Below are 22616 nucleotides of genomic sequence, written 5' to 3'. Positions count from 1 at the left end.
TAGAAAAACAGGAGGAAGCACATTATCAGAGTCTGCTTCAGATGTATCTCCATTACAGAATTGACGCAGATCTGAAACCTGAGGGGTTTCATCTGTTCAGTCAGTTCTATAAGGATGGAGAGGTTAGGTTTAGGGACGGTTCGATGAAGTCAGTCCAAAGCGTCGTCGATGAGAACAGGGCCAGGTTTGAGGTCGATTGTCCTGAGTTGGATCACGCTGAGGAGATTGCTCAGCAAGGTCAGGTGGATGAGGATGTTTGGGGGGAGCTCTGTCCTGAGCTGGAAGCGGAACGCATCGAGTGTTTAGAGGAGATGAAAGAGCAACGGCAAGGCGAAAATGCTGATGAGCATTTGGCCGACGCCTTACAAAATGTTCCCGATTTGGCGGCTGCCAAACCAAAAACAGATGTGTTTTTGGAGAGGAACAGGAGCATTTTGCCCAGAAGTGACGGCTTGGCCTTAGTTAGGTCTCTGAACGAGACGCAAATGGCTGTCTTCAACAAAGTTAGACAGTGGTGTCTGCAGAAGGCCATGGGTAAGAACCCAGAGCCTCTGCATGTGTTTTTGACAGGCGGTGCAGGGACGGGGAAAAGTCACTTAATTAGGGCCATTCAGTACGAGGCCGGGAGACTGCTGGCAACACTTTGTCATCAACCAGATAGCATTTCGGTTCTGTTAATGGCCTCCACGGGCATAGCTGCATACACTTTAAATGCAGCAACAATTCATCACTCGCTGAGTATTGGCACACACTCCAGCTTGCCCTACACACCCTTGGGAGAAGACAAACTGAACTCTCTAAGGGCCACATTTAGAGACCTCCAAATTGTCATCATTGATGAGATTAGCATGGTTGATCACAATCTGTTGGCATACGTTCACGGCAGGTTGAGGCAGCTAAAACAGACCGGTGACTTTTCCCCATTCGGTAATGTTAGCGTCATAGCCGTCGGTGACTTCTACCAGTTGCCTCCCGTTAAAGGGAAGCCGCTGTACGCTGGTCAGGTTGGTGTGGACCTGTGGTGCCACTTTAGCGTGGTGGAGCTGACTACTGTCGTCAGACAGAAGGACAGCTCCTTTGCTGAGATGTTGAACAGGCTTAGGGTGCGTTCCAAGAAAACCCCCATGTTAGACGGCGACGTCCAAATTTTGAAATCGCGAGAGACAGGGGAAGATAGCTCGGCCTTGCATATTTTCACCACAAATGTGCAAGTGGAAGAATTTAATTTGAACCAGTTGTTCCGCACGTGCCCAGATTATGTTGAAATTGACGCTAAAGACTTTACGCCGAACCGCAAAACCGGCAAATTGGAACCTGGAATCATTAGCAAGGGGCAGGGCACGTGTTTGGAATCTAAATTGTGTTTGGCCAAAAACGCCAGAGTTATGCTCTGTCGTAATGTCGACGTTCAGGACGGTCTGGTCAATGGCGCGTGTGGCACTGTCAGCTACATTGAATTTGGCCCCGACCCCACATTTCCTCTGAGAATTTACGTCAAGTTCGATGACGACAACATTGGCAGACAGAGGAGGACAGAGCGTCCACACGCAGCAGTAGAATACAGGCATTCTACTGCTATTGAACCAGACAGGGAGAAGACCAGGAAGCGCGGTTGTGTGCGGGTGCAGTTTCCCCTCAGGCTAGCGTGGGCTTGTACAGTCCACAAAGTACAGGGGTTGACTGTAGACCAGGCTGTTGTCAGTTTAAAGAAGGTATTTGCACCTGGGCAGGCGTATGTAGCTCTCAGTCGTGTTAGGGCCTTGTCGGGACTGATCATCAAGGACTTTGAAGAAAAGGCCATTTACTGCAAGGACACCATTAAGGAGGCCATGGCTAGCATGCCTCCATTTTTGATTGAGCAGCCTTCATCAAATACACAGTTCGCGGTGTATTTGATGAACGTACAAAGTTTAAGTCGCCACCTGCTAGACTTGGTGTCCTGCACGCAGCATTTGCAGCTTAACTGCATTGCTGTCACAGAAACATGGCTCACTGCACAGTCCTCATTGGACTGTGTGCAAATCTCTGGCTACGATTTCCACAGTCGTCCTCGGTCTCTGTGTTACAGCGCCGCTGACCCCACATTCTCCAAATTCCAGCAGTTAGAACGCGGTGGCGTCGGCCTGTATAGTTTAGCCCATTCGGACGTCGACATTCTGCAGGTACCCGATTTCAATCTGGAGTGCTTGGTGTGCCTGCACAAAAAATTGAGCATTTCCCTGGCCGTCATTTACCGTCCACCAGCGTATCCAAATTTGCTGTTCAAAGGCAATGTGGGGAGGTTGCTTGACTGGTTAACTCCAACAAGTAACACTGTTGTAGTCATGGGAGACTTTAATGAGAATATTTTGAAAGGGTCATCAATTTGTAAATTTATGGAAGAAAAAGGGTTCACCCAACACGTGACACAAGAGACCACAGAAAATGGGACGCTAATTGACCACGTTTACGTTAAAACGTCACAGTACGACGTGGAATGTGCAGTCTGGCCAGCCTACTTCAGCGATCACGAAGGGATCCTGTGTAGGTTTTCTGTTTCAGATGATCAGGGGGAGTTAGATGACCTCGCCAGTTTGTTTAGCTTGGATGACTTGGAGGATTTCCAGGGCGATTCTGACCACCAGGATGACTGAGTGTCAAAGCTACATGGCTGTCCCAGGTCAAATACTAGCCTCATGTCAGCTCAGTTGGCTCTGTGTGTGCTGGTAGGACAAGTTGACTCGGACCTGTTGTTGATAGGAAGCCTGGCATGACTGTTGGCATTTGTTAGTATAGAAAGTCCCACTCCACCTCTCTGTGCCCTTTTTAATCTTTTTAGCTTTTTAAACCTTTTTAACTTTGGCTATTTATTCTGTGCATGTCTTGACATGCACGGTTTTTAAGGTATTTATTCATGTATTTATTATTAACTTATTCCACTGTCACGCACTGCACTTACTGCAGTTTTGTAGTGACTATGAGTTGGTAGTTTAGCTCCACGAATCATGGTTCCACTGGTGCTGCGTGACAATCATGGGTCACAGCACGTTGTTGTTGTTGATATTTATAGTTGTTGTTTGTTATTTATAGTTGTTGTGAGTCACTGTCTGTCACATTATTGCTGTTGGTCTCTTATAAATGTTTTATAAATGTATTCTGTATGTATTTTTGCCTGTTGTCTCTCCTCTCAGCCCCCTCCCTCTTTGTCTCTCTCTCTCTCTGTATCTCCTCTTCTCCCACTGCCCCCGCCCCTCACCCCCAAGTCTATCTCCCCTCTCCACCCCAGCCCCATCTCTCTCCCTCTCCCTCTCAACCCCAACCGGTCCAGGCAGGTGGCCGCCCACTTTGAGCCTGGTTCTGCCTGAGGTTTCTTCCTGTAAAAGGGAGTTTTTCCTCACCACCGTCGCCAAGTGCTTGCTCATGTGGGAATGTTGGGTTTCTTTCACTAAACTTGTAAATAGTTTGTTCATTGAACCCCAACGGGGAGAAATTTCATTGAAGTTCTAAATTACTTTCATTAATTATGTTCACTGTATGTTCTAAATGCATTTTTATTTGACTTCAGATTTATAATTTACACTTTGTTACACATGCAGTGACTGTTTCTAATTGACCTTTTGTTCAAATTAATCAGTTAATAAATTCCCATGTTCACCACAGCTGATGTCTGTCTTTTATTGTCACAATAACAGTGTACATGGACAATGAATGTTGAACTTTCTAATCCACAGTCAAATGTCCTGTTTTCAATGCTGTATTTTGCCACATTCATGCTTGATGATATTCAGCAATAAACTGGAAGAATCACAGTAAAGTGACAGCCAACAGGTAGCACAGACAATGATGAACACAAGGGTCAATATGAAGCTGTCACATCTGCAGTCACACTTTGGGTCCAACTGGAGCTTCTACCTCCTCAACTTCAACTCTCACCACTTTGATACCAACATGGATGGAGGAGCACTTCTCCATCACCCTGGGATTGATGATGTCATTCAACACCTTCACTAGGAGAAGCACATCAAACTTAGACAAAGGTAGGACAGAAGATGACAGGCAGACGGATCAATGCTGTCAGCTCAGCACTTGGAGTCACAACTGAAAAAGATGGTCTAAAATATTACTATTGGCCAACATATGGAGAGTTAATGACTGTTTTTAACAGTAAAACTGGCAGAATCCTCCTCTGCTCTCCACTCTGACAGAGATGGCAGAGAGCGAGCAGAGAAGGGAGGGGCTCTTAAAGGGCCGGCTCTCAACTCTGCACTCGCACTGTGCAGCGAACTGAGGCTCGTATCTCCTAAACTACAAGGCCTAGGGATTTGCCGATTACACCGTTGGATTGGGGCCGGCGATCCGGCCGCGGTTAGGCGGGGGCTCAGGCCCTAACAACGCTGCTTGCAGCTTTAATTATTAGGGCCTGAGCCAGAAGGTACTTCTGGGCGAAGACCCTATTATGTTTCGAAGTCAGAGAGACACGAAGTCAGCGCTAAAAGCAGTAAAAACACACACTTAGGAACATCACAGGCCTCTAAAAACATCACAGGGGGGTCCGGGGGGGGACAGGGGGGTGAGGTCCCCCATTGAAACCTATGGTGGCAAAAATTTTATCTGAAATTGTAAAGTTTTTTGGTATTATTTTTCTTTCTTTCTTCCACGCCAAGTAAATCCTTTATTTGAACCCCTGAACATGCATGAAATTCGCTGAAATTTTGCACACACGTCCGGTCTGGCGAAAAATTTTATATTTTAAAAAAAAAATTCAAAAAAACTCAATAGCGCCACCTACAGAGCAAAAAAACTAAAAAAAAAATAGAATCATTATAACTGCTTCCACGAATGTCCCACACACACGGGACCAACACCGTCGCACTCGTCTCATCAAGACGAAAATTTCATATGCTCTGACCTCTCACCTATCTACAACACAATGTCCACAAATTGGACAAAACTGTCAAAATGAGGACTTTTGCTCCTCCCCGAACAAAATCTATCTCCTCCTAAACCGTAAATGGCACCGCTTCCAGACTTTCACACATTACTCTCCCAACTGTGCTGATTAAAAGTTGTTCAAGGTTAATATACTACGCGCTCGGTTTGGATTTTGTAAGCCGTCAAAGTCGGGGAGACACGTTTCACGCTTACAATGGAAGTCAATGGGGTGGCCGTGTCCTCTCATGGTACAAACTCTCGAACAAATGCTTCTCACGTCTAAACTAAAACTCTCACAGCTTCACAAAACATACCAGTCGATTCCTCAGAAAAATCTCTACAAAAATATGGTATTATATCCCACTTCCAAGCAACATATGCGGAGTTATTTGCTTTTCACACACTAAAAATGTACACTTTTCGGTTGCTCTCCACTCTAGCACAGATGGCAGAGATTTGTTTACTGTAGTCATGGAAACCACAATTCGAGGGTCTCTGCCCTCATGTACATACTCTCAAACAAACACTTGTAGCTTTTAAACTAAAACACTCACACCTTCAGAAAACACACCATTGAATTCCTGAGAAAAAACTCTACGCACTGATGTCTTTACATTCCACTTTTGACCCACATATGCTGAGTTATGACTGTGTTTCACAGTTAAACTGCCAAATCCTCCTCTGCTCTCAGCTCTGACACAGATGGCAGAGAGCCAGCAGAGAAGGGAGGGGCTCTTAAAGGGCCGGCTCTCAGCTCTGCACTCGCACTGTGCAGCGAACTGAGGCTCGTATCTCCTAAACTACAAGGCCTAGGGATTTGCCGATTACACCGTTGGATTGGGGCCGGCGATCCGGCCGCGGTTAGGCGGGGGCTCAGGCCCTAACAACGCTGCTTGCAGCTTTAATTATTATTCTTTCTTTCTTCCGCGACATCTTAAACGCTTAATTTGACCCCCTGAACATGCATGAAATTCGCTGAAATTTGGCACGCACGTCTGGTCCGGCGAAAAATTCGATATTTTAAAAAAAAAAATCTGGAAAAACTCAATAGCGCCACCTACAGAACTACAAAAGTAAAACAAAAATAGAATCGTTATAACTGCTTGCACGAATGTCCCACAGACATGGGACCAAGACCGTTGGACTCGTCTCATTAAGGCGAAAATTTCATACGCTCTGACCTCTCACCTATCTGCAACAGAATGTCCACAAATTGGACAAAACTGTCAAAATGAGGACTTTTGCTCCTCCCCGAACAAAATCTATCTCCTCCTAAACCGTAAATGGCATCGCTTCCAAACTTTCACACATTACTCTCCCAACTGTGCTGATTAAAAGTTGAGAAAAAAATTTATATAAGTTGCTCGGTTTGGATTTTATAAGCCGTCAAAGTCGGGGAGACACGTTTTACGTTTTAATGGAAGTCAATGGGGAGGCCGTGTCCTCTCATGGTACATACTCTCGAACAAACGCTTGTCACGTCTACACTGAAACTCTCACAGCTTCACAAAACACACCACTGGATTCCTCAGAAAAATCCCTACAAAAATATGGGATTACATTGCACTTTGAAGCAACATATGCAGAGTTATTTGACTTTCACACACTGAAAATGTGGATTTTTCAGCTGCTCTCCACTCTAGCACAGATGGCAGAGATTTGTTTACTGTAGTCATGGAAACCACAATTGGAGGGTCTCTGCCCTCATGTACATACTCTCAAACAAACACTTGTAGCTTCTAAACTAAAACACTCACACCTTCAGAAAACACACCATTGAATTACTGAGAAAAAACTCTACGCACTGATGTCTTTACTTTCAACTTTTGACCAACATATGCTGAGTTATGACTGGTTTTCACAGTAAAACTGCCAAATCCTCCTCTGCTCTCCACTCTGACAGAGATGGCAGAGAGCGAGCAGAGAAGGGAGGGGCTCTTAAAGGGCCGGCTCTCAACTCTGCACTCACACTGTGCAGCGAACTGAGGCTCGTATCTCCTAAACTACAAGGCCTAGGGATTTGCCGATCGCACCGTTGGATTGGGGCCGGCGATCCGGCCGCGGTTAGGCGGGGGCTCAGGCCCTAACAACGCTGCTTGCAGCTTTAATTAGGGCCTGAGCCAGAAGGTACTTCTGGGCGAAGACCCTATTATGTTTCGAAGTCAGAGAGACACGAAGTCAGCGCTAAAAGCAGTAAAAACACACACTTAGGAGCATCACAGGCCTCTAAAAACATCACAGGAGGGTCCGGGGGGGGACAGGGGGGTGAGGTCCCCCATTGAAACCAATGGTGGCAAAAATTTTATCTGAAATTGCAAAGTTTTTTTGGCTATTATTAGGGCCTGAGCCAGAAGGTACTTCTGGGCGAAGACCCTATTATGTTTCGAAGTCAGAGAGACACGAAGTCAGCGCTAAAAGCAGTAAAAATACACACTTAGGAGCATCACAGGCCTCTAAAAACATCACAGGGGGGTCCGGGGGGGGACGGGGGGTGAGGTCCCCCATTGAAACCAATGGTGGCAAAAATTATATCTGAAATTGCTCCGTTTTATTAGGGCCTGAGCCAGAAGGTACTTCTGGGCGAAGACCCTATTATGTTTCGAAGTCAGAGAGACACGAAGTCAGCGCTAAAAGCAGTAAAAACACACACTTAGGAGCATCACAGGCCTCTAAAAACATCACAGGAGGGTCCGGGGGGGGACCGGGGGGTGAGGTCCCCCATTGAAACCTATGGTGGCAAAAATTATATCTGAAATTGCTGCGTTTTTTTCTTCTTCTTCTTATTAGGGCCTGAGCCAGTCCCTGGCGAAGACCCTATTATGTTTCGAAGTCACACTCGCCACTTCAAAAGTTAATTTGACCCCCTAAACATGCATGAAAACTCACCAAATTTGGTAAGCACATCGGGTGCGGCGAAAAATTCGATAATTAAAAAAAAAAAGAGGCGCTCTACTCAATAGCGCCACCTACATACACAAAAAACCACGCCACAGACTGTAGGAATGTCCTACAGACATGGGACAAACACCATTGAACTCGTCTCATCAAGACGGATAAATCATACACTCACACCCCTGACCTAACTGTAACAGGATGTCCACAATTTGGACACGAATGTCTAATTTTGGACAATTTTGCGCCCCGAACAAAATCTATCTCCTCCTAAACCGTAAATGCCAGGGCTTCCAAACTTTCACACATTACTCTCCCAACTGTGCTCTTCAAAAATCTTTAAAGGCTAATATACTACGCGCTCGGTTTGGATTTTATGAGCCGTCAAAGTGGGGGAGACACTTTTCGCCTTACAATGGAAGTCTATGGGGAGAGCGTGTCCTCTCAGGGTACATACTCTCAAACAAATGCTTCTCACATCTACACCATACATTCCACAGCTTTTAAAAACACACCACTGTATTCCTGACAAAAATCCCTACGAAAATATGGTATTTTGTGTGACTTTTGACCAACGTATGCCGACTTATTCACCTTTTACACACTACATTTCTCTTAATCCTCCACTCTCTCCACTCTAGCACAGTTCAGACACAGTGTAGCGGGGGAGGGGTTCTTAAAGGGCCAGCTGGCAGCTCTGCTCTCAGCTCTGCTCTCAGATCTGACAGAGATGGCAGAGAGCGAGCAGAGAAGGGAGGGGCTCTTAAAGGGCCGGCTCTCAGCTCTGCACTCCCACTGTGCAGCGCACTGAGGCTCGTATCTCCTAAACTACAAGGCCTACGGATTTGCCGATTACACCGTTGGATTGGGGCCGGTGTCAAGGACGCGGCCGTAGGCCGCGCGGGGGCTCAGGCCCTAACAACGCTGCTTGCAGCTTTAATTAGGGCCTGAGCCAGAAGGTACTTCTGGGCGAAGACCCTATTATGTTTCGAAGTCAGAGAGACACGAAGTCAGCGCTAAAAGCAGTAAAAACACACACTTAGGAGCATCACAGGCCTCTAAAAACATCACAGGGGGGTCCGGGGGGGGACGGGGGGTGAGGTCCCCCATTGAAACCTATGGTGGCAAAAATTATATCTGAAATTGCTGCGTTTTATTATTCTTTTTAGGGCCTGAGCCAGAAGGTACTTCTGGGCGAAGACCCTATTATGTTTCGAAGTCAGAGAGACACGAAGTCAGCGCTAAAAGCAGTAAAAAAACACACTTAGGAGCATCACAGGCCTCTAAAAACATCACAGGGGGGTCCGGGGGGGGACAGGGGGGTGAGGTCCCCCATTGAAACCAATGGTGGCAAAAATTTTATCTGAAATTGTAACGTTTTAATATTATTATTCTTTCTTTCTTCTCCCGCCACTTTGACGCTTAATTTGACCCCCTGAACATGCATGAAATTCGCTGAATTTTTGCACACACGTCCGGTCCGGCAAAAAATTTTATATTTAAAAAAAAAAATTCGCAAAAACTCAATAGTGCCACCTAGGGAGCCAAAAAACTCGCAAAAAATTTGGAGCGCTCTAACTGCTTGCACGAATGTCCCACACACACGGGACCAACACCGTTGCACTCGTCTCATCAAGACGAAAAATTCATACGCTCTGACCTCTCACCTATCTACAACACAATGTCCACAAATTGGACAAAACTGTCAAAATGAGGACTTTTGCTCCTCCCCGAACAAAATCTATCTCCTCCTAAACCGTAAATGGCACCGCTTCCAGACTTTCACACACTACTCTCCCAACACTGCTCTTCAAAAATCTTTAAAGGCTAATATACTACGCGCTCGGTTCCCATTTTATAAGCCGTCAAAGTCGGGGAGACACGTTACACGCTTACAATGGAAGTCAATGGGGTGGCCGTGTCCTCTCATGGTACAAACTCTCGAACAAACGCTTCTCACGTCTAAACTAAAACTCTCACAGCTTCACAAAACACACCAGTCGATTCCTCAGAAAAATCTCTACAAAAATATGGTATTATATTCCACTTCCAAGCAACATATGCAGAGTTATTTGCTTTTCACACACTAAAAATGTACACTTTTCAGCTGTTCTCCACTCTAGCACAGATGGCAGAGATTTGTTTACTGTAGTCATGGAAACCACAATTGGAGGGTCTCTGCCCTCATGTACATACTCTCAAACAAACACTTGTAGCTTCTAAACTAAAAGACTCACACCTTCAGAAAACACACCATTGAATTCCTGAGAAAAAACTCTACGCACTGATGTCTTTACATTCCACTTTTGACCAACATATGCTGAGTTATGACTGTGTTTCACAGTTAAACTGCAAAATCCTCCTCTGCTCTCCACTCTGACACAGATGGCAGAGAGCGAGCAGAGAAGGGAGGGGCTCTTAAAGGGCCGGCTCTCAGCTCTGCAGTCACGCTGTGCAGCGCACTGAGGCTCGTATCTCCTAAACTACAAGGCCTAGGGATTTGCCGATGACACCGTTGGATTGGGGCCGGCGATCCGGCCGCGGTTAGGCGGGGGCTCAGGCCCTAACAACGCTGCTTGCAGCTTTAATTTTTCTTTCTTTCTTCCGCTGCAGTTTAAACCTTAATTTCACCCCCTGAACATATATGAAATTCGCTGAATTTTGGCACGAACGTTCGGTCTGGCGAAAAATTTTATATTTAAAAAAAAAATTTCGCAAAAACTCAATAGCGCCACCTAGGGAGCCAAAAAACTCGCAAAAAATTGGGAGCGCTATAACTGCTTGCACGAATGTCCCACAGACATGGGACCGACACCGTTGGAATCGTCTCATTAAGACAAAAATTTCATACACTCTGACCTCTCACCTATCTACAACACAATGTCCACAAATTGGACAAAACTGTCAAAAAAAGGAATTTTTTACTCCCCGAACAAAATCTATCTCCTCCTAAACCGTAAATGGCACCGCTTCCAGACTTTCACACACTACTCTCCCAACACTGCTCTTCAAAAATCTTTAAAGGCTAATATACTACGCGCTCGGTTCCCATTTTATAAGCCGTCAAAGTCGGGGAGACACGTTTCACGCTTACAATGGAAGTCAATGGGGTGGCCGTGTCCTCTCATGGTACAAACTCTCGAACAAATGCTTCTCACGTCTAAACTAAAACTCTCACAGCTTCACAAAACACACCAGTCGATTCCTCAGAAAAATCTCTACAAAAATATGGTATTATATTCCACTTCCAAGCAACATATGCAGAGTTATTTGCTTTTCACACACTAAAAATGTACACTTTTAAGCTTCTCTCCACTCAGGCACAGATGGCAGACATTTGTTTACTGTAGTCATGGAAACCACAATTGGAGGGTCTCTGCCCTCATGTACATACTCTCAAACAAACACTTGTATCTTCTAAACTAAAACACTCACACCTTCAGAAAACACACCATTGAATTCCTGACAAAAAACTCTACGCACTGATGTCTTTACATTCAACTTTTGACCCACATATGCTGAGTTATGACTGTGTTTCACAGTTAAACTGCCAAATCCTCCTCTGCTCTCCACTCTGACACAGATGGCAGAGAGCGAGCAGAGAAGGGAGGGGCTCTTAAAGGGCCGGCTCTCAACTCTGCACTCGCACTGTGCAGCGAACTGAGGCTCGTATCTCCTAAACTACAAGGCCTAGGGATTTGCCGATTACACCGTTGGATTGGGGCCGGCGATCCGGCCGCGGTTAGGCGGGGGCTCAGGCCCTAACAACGCTGCTTGCAGCTTTAATTATTATTATTATTCTTTCTTTCTTCCGCGACATCTTAAACGCTTAATTTGCCCCCCTGAACATGCATGAAATTCGCTGAAATTTTGCACGCACGTCCGGTCCGGCGAAAAATTCGATATTTAAAAAAAAAAATCAGGAAAAACTCAATAGCGCCACCTACAGAGCTACAAAAGTACACAAAAATTAGAATCGTTATAACTGCTTGCACGAATGTCCCACAGACATGGGACCAACACCGTTGGAATCGTCTCATTAAGACGAAAAATTCATACACTCTGACCTCTCACCTATCTACAACACAATGTCCACAAATTGGACAAAACTGTCAAAAAAAGGAATTTTTTACTCCCCGAACAAAATCTATCTCCTCCTAGGCCGTTAATGGTATTGCTTCCAGACTTTCACACATGACTCTCCCAACACTGCTCTTCAAAAATCTTTAAAGGTTTTTTCAAAATCCAATCGGTTCCCATTTTATAAGCCGTCAAAGTCGGGGAGACACGTTTTACGTTACAATGGAAGTCAATGGGGAGGCTGTGTCCTCTCATGGTACATACTCTCAAACAAATGCTTCTCACGTCTACACTGAAACTCTCACAGCTTCACAAAACACACCACTGGATTCCTCAGAAAAATCCCTACAAAAATATGGGGTTACATTGCACTTTGAAGCAACATATGCAGAGTTATTTGACTTTCACACACTGAAAATGTGGATTTTTCAGCTGCTCTCCACTCAGGCACAGATGGCAGAGATTTGTTTACTGTAGTCATGGAAACCACAATTGGAGGGTCTCTGCCCTCATGTACATACTCTCAAACAAACACTTGTAGCTTCTAAACTAAAACACTCACACCTTCAAAAAGCACACCATTGAATTCCTGACAAAAAACTCTACGCACTGATGTCTTTACATTCCACTTTTGACCCACATATGCTGAGTTATGACTGTGTTTGTCAGTAAAACTGCCAAATCCTCCTCTGCTCTCCACTCTGACAGAGATGGCAGAGAGCGAGCAGAGAAGGGAGGGGCTCTTAAAGGGCCGGCTCTCAGCTCTGCACTCGCACTGTGCAGCGAACTGAGGCTCGTATCTCCTAAACTACAAGGCCTAGGGATTTGCCGATTACACCGTTGGATTGGGGCCGGCGATCCGGCCGCGGTTAGGCGGGGGCTCAGGCCCTAACAACGCTGCTTGCAGCTTTAATTATTATTCTTTCCGGTTCCGCCGCCAAAAAACCCCTTAATTACACCCCCTGAACATGCATGAAATTCGCTGAATTTTGGCACGCACGTCCGGTCTGGCAAAAAATTTTATATTTAAAAAAAAAATTTCACCAAAACTCAATAGCGCCACCTAGGGAGCAAAAAAACAAAAAAAAAATTGGGAGCGCTATAACTGCTTCCACGAATGTCCCACAGACATGGGACCAACACCGTTGGAATCGTCTCATTAAGACGAAAAATTCATACACTCTGACCTCTCACCTATCTACAACACAATGTCCACAAATTGGACAAAACTGTCAAAATGAAGACTTTTGCTCCTCCCCGAACAAAATCTATCTCCTCCTAAACCGTAAATGGCATCGCTTCCAGACTTTCACACATTACTCTCCCAACACTGCTCTTCAAAAATCTTTAAAGGCTAATATACTACGCGCTCGGTTTGGATTTTATAAGCCGTCAAAGTCGGGGAGACACGTTTCACGCTTACAATGGAAGTCAATGGGGTGGCCGTGTCCTCTCATGGTACAAACTCTCGAACAAATGCTTCTCACGTCTAAACTAAAACTCTCACAGCTTCACAAAACACACCAGTCAATTCCTGAGAAAAATCTCTACAAAAATATGGTATTATATTCCACTTCCAAGCAACAAATGCAGAGTTATTTGCTTTTTACACACTAAAAATGTACACTTTTCAGCTGCTCTCCACTCAGGCACAGATGGCAGAGATTTGTTTACTGTAGTCATGGAAACCACAATTGGAGGGTCTCTGCCCTCATGTACATACTCTCAAACAAACACTTGTAGCTTCTAAACTAAAAGACTCACACCTTCAGAAAACACACCATTGAATTCCTGACAAAAAACTCTACGCACTGATGTCTTTACTTTCAACTTTTGACCCACATATACTGAGTTATGACTGTGTTTCACAGTTAAACTGCCAAATCCTCCTCTGCTCTCCACTCTGACACAGATGGCAGAGAGCGAGCAGAGAAGGGAGGGGCTCTTAAAGGGCCGGCTCTCAACTCTGCACTCGCACTGTGCAGCGAACTGAGGCTCGTATCTCCTAAACTACAAGGCCTAGGGATTTGCCGATTACACCGTTGGATTGGGGCCGGCGATCCGGCCGCAGTTAGGCGGGGGCTCAGGCCCTAACAACGCTGCTTGCAGCTTTAATTAGGGCCTGAGCCAGAAGGTACTTCTGGGCGAAGACCCTATTATGTTTCGAAGTCAGAGAGACACGAAGTCAGCGCTAAAAGCAGTAAAAACACACACTTAGGAACATCACAGGCCTCTAAAAACATCACAGGAGGGTCCGGGGGGGGACGGGGGGTGAGGTCCCCCATTGAAACCAATGGTGGCAAAAATTATATCTGAAATTGCTCCGTTTTATTAGGGCCTGAGCCAGAAGGTACTTCTGGGCGAAGACCCTATTATGTTTCGAAGTCAGAGAGACACGAAGTCAGCGCTAAAAGCAGTAAAAACACACACTTAGGAACATCACAGGCCTCTAAAAACATCACAGGGGGGTCCGGGGGGGGACAGGGGGGTGAGGTCCCCCATTGAAACCTATGGTGGCAAAAATTTTATCTGAAATTGTAAAGTTTTTTGGTATTATTTTTCTTTCTTTCTTCCACGCCAAGTAAATCCTTTATTTGAACCCCTGAACATGCATGAAATTCGCTGAAATTTTGCACACACGTCCGGTCTGGCGAAAAATTTTATATTTTAAAAAAAAAATTCAAAAAAACTCAATAGCGCCACCTACAGAGCAAAAAAACTAAAAAAAAAATAGAATCATTATAACTGCTTCCACGAATGTCCCACACACACGGGACCAACACCGTCGCACTCGTCTCATCAAGACGAAAATTTCATATGCTCTGACCTCTCACCTATCTACAACACAATGTCCACAAATTGGACAAAACTGTCAAAATGAGGACTTTTGCTCCTCCCCGAACAAAATCTATCTCCTCCTAAACCGTAAATGGCACCGCTTCCAGACTTTCACACATTACTCTCCCAACTGTGCTGATTAAAAGTTGTTCAAGGTTAATATACTACGCGCTCGGTTTGGATTTTATAAGCCGTCAAAGTCGGGGAGACACGTTTCACGCTTACAATGGAAGTCAATGGGGTGGCCGTGTCCTCTCATGGTACAAACTCTCGAACAAATGCTTCTCACGTCTAAACTAAAACTCTCACAGCTTCACAAAACATACCAGTCGATTCCTCAGAAAAATCTCTACAAAAATATGGTATTATATCCCACTTCCAAGCAACATATGCGGAGTTATTTGCTTTTCACACACTAAAAATGTACACTTTTCGGTTGCTCTCCACTCTAGCACAGATGGCAGAGATTTGTTTACTGTAGTCATGGAAACCACAATTGGAGGGTCTCTGCCCTCATGTACATACTCTCAAACAAACACTTGTAGCTTTTAAACTAAAACACTCACACCTTCAGAAAACACACCATTCAATTCCTGAGAAAAAACTCTACGCACTGATGTCTTTACATTCAACTTTTGACCAACATATGCTGAGTTATGACAGTGTTTCACAGTTAAACTGCCAAATCCTCCTCTGCTCTCCCCTCTGACACAGATGGCAGAGAGCGAGCAGAGAAGGGAGGGGCTCTTAAAGGGCCGGCTCTCAACTCTGCACTCGCACTGTGCAGCGAACTGAGGCTCGTATCTCCTAAACTACAAGGCCTAGGGATTTGCCGATTGCACCGTTGGATTGGGGCCGGCGATCCGGCCGCGGTTAGGCGGGGGCTCAGGCCCTAACAACGCTGCTTGCAGCTTTAATTCTTCTTCTTTCTTTCTTCTCCCGCCTCTTTAACGCTTAATATGACCCCCTGAACATGCATGAAATTCGCTGAAATTTTGCACACACGTCCGGTCTGGCGAAAAATTTTATATTTAAAAAAAAAATTTCACGCAAAACTCAACAGCGCCACCTAGCAAGCCAAAAACACGTTTACGTCAATAACTTCCCCGAGGAATGTCCCACAGACATGGGACCAACACCGCTGGATTCGTCTCATCAAGACGAAAAATTCGTACACTCTGACCCCTGACCTAACTCCAACAAGATGTCCACAATTTGGACACAAACGTCCAATTTTTCACCATCGCACCCTCCGAACAAAATCTATCTCCTCCTAAACTGTAAATGGTATCGCTTCCAAACTTTCACACATTACTCTCCCGACTGTGCTGATTAAAAGTTCAGTAAGAATAATATACTACGCGCTCGGTTTGGATTTTATAAGCCGTCAAAGTTGCGACAAAAATTCACGTTTTAATGGAAGTCAATGGGGAGGCCGTGTCCTCTCATTGTACATACTCTCGAACAAACGCTTGTCACGTCTACACTGAAACTCACACAGCTTCACAAAACACACCACTGGATTCCTCAGAAAAATCTCTACAAAAATATGGAATTATATTCCACTTCCAAGCAACAAATGCAGAGTTATTTGCTTTTCACACACTAAAAATGTGCATTTTTTAGCTGCTCTCCACTCAAGCACAGATGGCAGAGATTTGTTTACTGTAGTCATGGAAACCACAATTGGAGGGTCTCTGCCCTCATGTACATACTCTCAAACAAACACTTGTAGCTTCTAAACTAAAACACTCACACCTTCAAAAAACACACCATTGAATTCCTGAGAAAAAACTCTACGCACTGATGTCTTTACATTCCACTTTTGACCAACATATGCAGAGTTATGACTGTGTTTGTCAGTAAAACTGCCAAATCATCCTCTGCTCTCCACTCTGACACAGATGGCAGAGAGCGAGCAGAGAAGGGAGGGGCTCTTAAAGGGCCGGCTCTCAACTCTGCACTCGCACTGGGCAGCAAACTGAGGCTCGTATCTCCTAAACTACAAGGCCTAGGGATTTGCCGATTACACCGTTGGATTCGGGCCGGTGATCCGGCCGCGGTTAGGCGGGGGCTCAGGCCCTAACAACGCTGCTTGCAGCTTTAATTATTCTTTCTTTCTTCTCCCGCCACTTTGACGCTTAATATGACCCCCTGAACATGCATGAAATTCGCTGAAATTTGGTACGCACGTCGGTTCTGGCGAAAAATTCGATATTTAAAAAAAAAAAATTGCAATAACTCTATAGCGCCACCTAGGGAGGCAAAAAACCAATTCTAAAAAATTGGACTGCTATAACTTCTTGCACGAATGTCCCACACACACGGGACCAACACCGTTGCACTCGTCTCATCAAGACAAAAAATTCATACACTCTGACCTCTGACCTATCTACAACAGAATGTCCACAAATTGGACACAACTGTCCAAAAACCAACTTTTTTTACTCCCCGAACAAAATCTATCTCCTCCTAAACCGTAAATGGCATCGCTTCGAAACTTTCACACATTACTCTCCCAACTGTGCTGATTAAAAGTTGCGTAAGAATTATATACTACGCGCTCGGTTTGGATTTTATAAGCCGTCAAAGTCAGGGAGACACGTTTTACGTTATAATGGAAGCCAATGGGGAGGCCGTGTCCTATTATGGTACAAACTCTCGAACAAACGCTACTCACGTCCACACTGAAAGTCACACAGCTTAACAAAACACACCAATGGATTCCTCAGAAAAATCCCTACACAAATATGGTATTATATTGCAGTTTGAAGCAACAAATGCAGAGTTATTTGACTTTCACACACTAAAAATGTGCATTTCTCAGCTGCTCTCCACTCTAGCACAGATGGCAGAGATTTGTTTACTGTAGTCATGGAAACCAGAATTGGAGCTTCTCTGCCCTCATGTACATACTCTCAAACAAACACTTGTAGCTTCTAAACTAAAACACTCACACCTTCAGAAAACACACCATTGAATTCCTGACAAAAAACCCTACGCACTGATGTCTTTACATTCAACTTTTGACCAACATATGCTGAGTTATGACTGTATTTGTCAGTAAAACTGCCAAATCCTCCTCTGCTCTCAGCTCTGACAGAGATGGCAGAGAGCGAGCAGAGAAGGGAGGGGCTCTTAAAGGGCCGGCTCTCAGCTCTGCAGTCACACTGTGCAGCGCACTGAGGCTCGTATCTCCTAAACTACAAGGCCTAGGGATTTGCCGATTACACCGTTGGATTCGGGCCGGCGATCCGGCCGCGGTTAGGCGGGGGCTCAGGCCCTAACAACGCTGCTTGCAGCTTTAATTAGGGCCTGAGCCAGAAGGTACTTCTGGCGAAGACCCTATTATGTTTGCTCGGCAGAGCAACACATTAGCAGCACTAAAAACACTAAAAACACACACTAAACAGTGTCCCAGGCCCCCCCAACACCCATGAGGCAACTGGGCCAGACGACCCGGAGCCAGTTTTCACATACACACCCATTCAAAACCTGGTATTATACTGTTCTTGCTCTCAATGAGTGCGCGCTATATGCGCATAATGCGCATAATGCGCATAACGCACATAATCTAATTTGACCCCCTGAACATGCATGAAATTCGCTGAATTTCGCCACAATCGTTCGGTATGTCTCAACATTCACTAATCAAAAACAAAAACGCCACAAAAGTCTATAGCGCCACCTAGGGAGCCACACAAAAAAAAGATAATTTTTTTTAATTTCGCGCGCTATAACTCCTCACACAAAACTCCCACAGACATGGGACCAACACCGTTGGACTCGTCTCATCAAGACGAACAATTCTTACACTCTGACCCCTCACCTATCTCCAACAGAATGTCCACAAATTGGACAAAACTGTCAAAATCAGGACTTTTTTTACTCCCCGAACAAAATCTATCTCCTCCTAAACCGTAAATGCCAGGGCTTCCAAACTTTCACACATTACTCTCCCAACTGTGCTCTTCAAAAATCTTTAAAGGCTAATATACTACGCGCTCGGTTTGGATTTTATAAGCCCTCAAAGTGGGGGAGACATGTTTCACGCTTACAATGGAAGTCAATGGGGAGGCCGTCTCCTCTCATGGTACATACTCTCGAACAAATGCTTCTCACGTCTATACCATACATCGCACAGCTTTTAAAAACATATCACTGTATTCCTGACAAAAATCCCTACAAAAATATGGTATTTTGTGTTACTCTCCACCAACGTAGGCCGAGTTATTCAGCTTTTACACACTACATTTCTCTTAATCCTCCACTCTCTCCACTCTAGCACAGATCAAAGAAAGTGCAGCGGGGGAGGGGTTCTTAATGGGCCAGCTGGCAGCTCTGCTCTCAGCTCTGCTCTCAGCTCTGCTCTCAGCTCTGCCAGAGATGGCAGAGATTTGTTTACTGTAGTCATGGAAACCACAATTGGAGCTTCTCTGCCCTCATGTACATACTCTCAAACAAACACTTGTAGCTTCTAAACTAAAACACTCACACCTTCAGAAAACACACCATTGAATTCCTGAGAAAAAACTCTACGAACTGATGTCTTTACATTACACTTTTGACCCATATATGCAGAGTTATGACTGTGTTTCACAGTAAAACTGCCAAATCCTCCTCTGCTCTCCACTCTGACACAGATGGCAGAGAGCGAGCAGAGAAGGGAGGGGTTCTTAAAGGGCCGGCTCTCAGCTCTGCACTCGCACTGTGCAGCGAACTGAGGCTCGTATCTCCTAAACTACAAGGCCTAGGGATTTGCCGATTACACCGTTGGATTCGGGCCGGCGATCCGGCCGCGGTTAGGCGGGGGCTCAGGCCCTAACAACGCTGCTTGCAGCTTTAATTATTCTTTCTTTTTTCCGCTTTTCAAACGCTTATTTGACCCCCTGAACATGCATGAAATTCGCTGAATTTTTGCACGCACGTCCGTTTTCGTAAAAATTTTCATATTTAAAAAAAAAATTTCACGCAAAACTCAACAGCGCCACCTAGCAAGCCAAAAACACGTTTACGTCAATAACTTCCTTGAGGAACGTCCCACAGACATGGGACCAACACCGGTGGATTCGTCTCATCAAGACGAAAAATTCGTACACTCTTACCCCTGACCTAACTCCAACAGGATGTCCACAATTTGGACACAAACGTCCAATTTTTCACCATCGCACCCTCCGAACAAAATCTATCTCCTCCTAAACCATAAATGGTATCGCTTCCAAACTTTCACACATTACTCTCCCGACTGTGCTGATTAAAAGTTCAGTAAGAATTTTATATGAATCGCTCGGTTTCCGTTTTATAAGCCGTCAAAGTTACGACAAAAATTCACGTTATAATGGAAGTCTATGGGGAGAGCGTGTCCTCTCATTGTACATACTCTCGAACAAATGCTTGTCACGTCTACACTGAAACTCTCACAGCTTAACAAAACACACCACTGGATTCCTCAGAAAAATCTCTACAAAAATATGGAATTATATTCCACTTTCAAGCAACAAATGCAGAGTTATTTACTTTTCACACACTAAAAATGTACACTTTTTAGCTGCTCTCCACTCAGGCACAGATGGCAGAGATTTGTTTACTGTAGTCATGGAAACCACAATTGGAGGGTCTCTGCCCTCATGTACATACTCTCAAACAAACACTTGTAGCTTCTAAACTAAAAGACTCACACCTTCAGAAAACACACCATTGAATTCCTGAGAAAAAACTCTACGCACTGATGTCTTTACTTTCAACTTTTGACCAACATATGCAGAGTTATGACTGTGTTTGTCAGTTAAACTGCCAAATCCTCCTCTGCTCTCCACTCTGACACAGATGGCAGAGAGCGAGCAGAGAAGGGAGGGGCTCTTAAAGGGCCGGCTCTCAGCTCTGCTCTCACACTGTGCAGCGAACTGAGGCTCGTATCTCCTAAACTACAAGGCCTAGGGATTTGCCGATTACACCGTTGGATTGGGGCCGGTGTCAAGGACGCGGCCGTAGGCCGCGCGGGGGCTCAGGCCCTAACAACGCTGCTTGCAGCTTTAATTAGGGCCTGAGCCAGTCCCTGGCGAAGACCCTATTATGTTTCGAAGTCACACTCGCCACTTCAAAAGTAAATTTGACCCCCTAAACATGCATGAAAACTCACCAAATTTGGTAAGCACATCGGGTGCGGCGAAAAATTTGATAATTAAAAAAAAAAGAGGCGCTCTACTCAATAGCGCCACCTACATACACAAAAAACCACGCCACAGCCTGTAGGAATGTCCTACAGACATGGGACAAACACCATTGAACTCGTCTCATCAAGACGGATAAATCATACACTCACACCCCTGACCTAACTGTAACAGGATGTCCACAATTTGGACACCAATGTCTAATTTTGGACAATTTTGCGCCCCGAACAAAATCTATCTCCTCCTAAACCGTAAATGCCAGGGCTTCCAAACTTTCACACATTACTCTCCCAACTGTGCTCTTCAAAAATCTTTAAAGGCTAATATACTACGCGCTCGGTTTGGATTTTATGAGCCGTCAAAGTGGGGGAGACACTTTTCGCCTTACAATGGAAGTCTATGGGGAGAGCGTGTCCTCTCAGGGTACATACTCTCAAACAAATGCTTATCACATCTACACCATACATTCCACAGCTGTTAAAAACACACCACTGTATTCCTGACAAAAATCCCTACAAAAATATGGTATTTTGTGTGACTTTTGACCAACGTATGCCGACTTATTCAGCTTTTACACACTATATTTCTCTGAATCCTCCACTCTCTCCACTCCAGCACAGATCAGACACAGTGCAGCGGGGGAGGGGTTCTTAAAGGGCCAGCTGGCAGCTCTGCTCTCAGCTCTGCTCTCAGCTCTGACAGAGATGGCAGAGAGCGAGCAGAGAAGGGAGGGGCTCTTAAAGGGCCGGGTCTCAGCTCTGCACTCACACTGTGCAGTGCACTGAGGCTCGTATCTCCTAAACTACAAGGCCTAGGGATTTGCCGATTACACCGTTGGATTCGGGCCGGTGTCAAGGACGCGGCCGTAGGCCGCGCGGGGGCTCAGGCCCTAACAACGCTGCTTGCAGCTTTAATTATTATTATTATTAGGGCCTGAGCCAGTCCCTGGCGAAGACCCTATTATGTTTCGAAGTCACACTCGCCACTTCAAAAGTGAATTTGACCCCCTAAACATGCATGAAAACTCACCAAATTTGGTAAGCACATCGGGTGCGGCGAAAAATTCGATAATTAAAAAAAAAAGAGGCGCTCTACTCAATAGCGCCACCTACATACACAAAAAACCACGCCACAGACTGTAGGAATGTCCTACAGACATGGGACAAACACCATTGAACTCGTCTCATCAAGACGGATAAATCATACACTCACACCCCTGACCTAACTGTAACAGGATGTCCACAATTTGGACACGAATGTCTAATTTTGGACAATTTTGCGCCCCGAACAAAATCTATCTCCTCCTAAACCGTAAATGCCAGGTCTTCCAAACTTTCACACATTACTCTCCCAACTGTGCTGATTAAAAGTTGTTCAAGGTTAATATACTACGCGCTCGGTTTGGATTTTATGAGCCGTCAAAGTGGGGGAGACACTTTTCGCCTTACAATGGAAGTCTATGGGGAGAGCGTGTCCTCTCAGGGTACATACTCTCAAACAAATGCTTCTCACATCTACACCATACATTCCACAGCTTTTAAAAACACACCACTGTATTCCTGACAAAAATCCCTACAAAAATATGGTATTTTGTGTGACTTTTGACCAACGTATGCCGACTTATTCAGCTTTTACACACTACATTTCTCTGAATCCTCCACTCTCTCCACTCTAGCACAGATCAGACACAGTGCAGCGGGGGAGGGGTTCTTAATGGGCCAGCTG

The 22616-nt window shown here is 45.2% G+C and overlaps 1 protein-coding gene across 4 annotated transcripts in view; it reads right to left on the bottom strand.

Annotated features, from left to right (window-relative positions):
* Nucleotides 1-3630: 3630 nt before the first annotated feature.
* Nucleotides 3631-22616, bottom strand: part of LOC147272029 (protein NLRC3-like) — an 87557-nt gene continuing 68571 nt past the window's right edge. For 2 of the 4 annotated variants that reach the window (XM_086204786.1, XM_086204794.1), the window contains one exon: nt 3633-3986. In XM_086204786.1, coding sequence (XP_086060912.1) covers nt 3971-3986 — 16 coding nt within the window. In that variant the 3' untranslated portion in view covers nt 3633-3970. Of the gene's footprint in view, nt 3987-22616 lie in introns of all 4 variants that reach the window. The other 2 variants (XM_086204542.1, XM_086204625.1) reach the window with 2 other exon arrangements.

Source organism: Aulostomus chinensis, chromosome 1 (genome assembly GCF_037954235.1).
Source record: "Aulostomus chinensis isolate RoL2024-O1b breed Wild chromosome 1, RoL_Achi_v1.0, whole genome shotgun sequence".
NCBI classification, from domain to species: Eukaryota; Metazoa; Chordata; class Actinopteri; order Syngnathiformes; family Aulostomidae; genus Aulostomus; species Aulostomus chinensis.
Note: the sequence above shows the minus strand (reverse complement) of the source record. Positions and strands in the feature narration are given on the sequence as shown.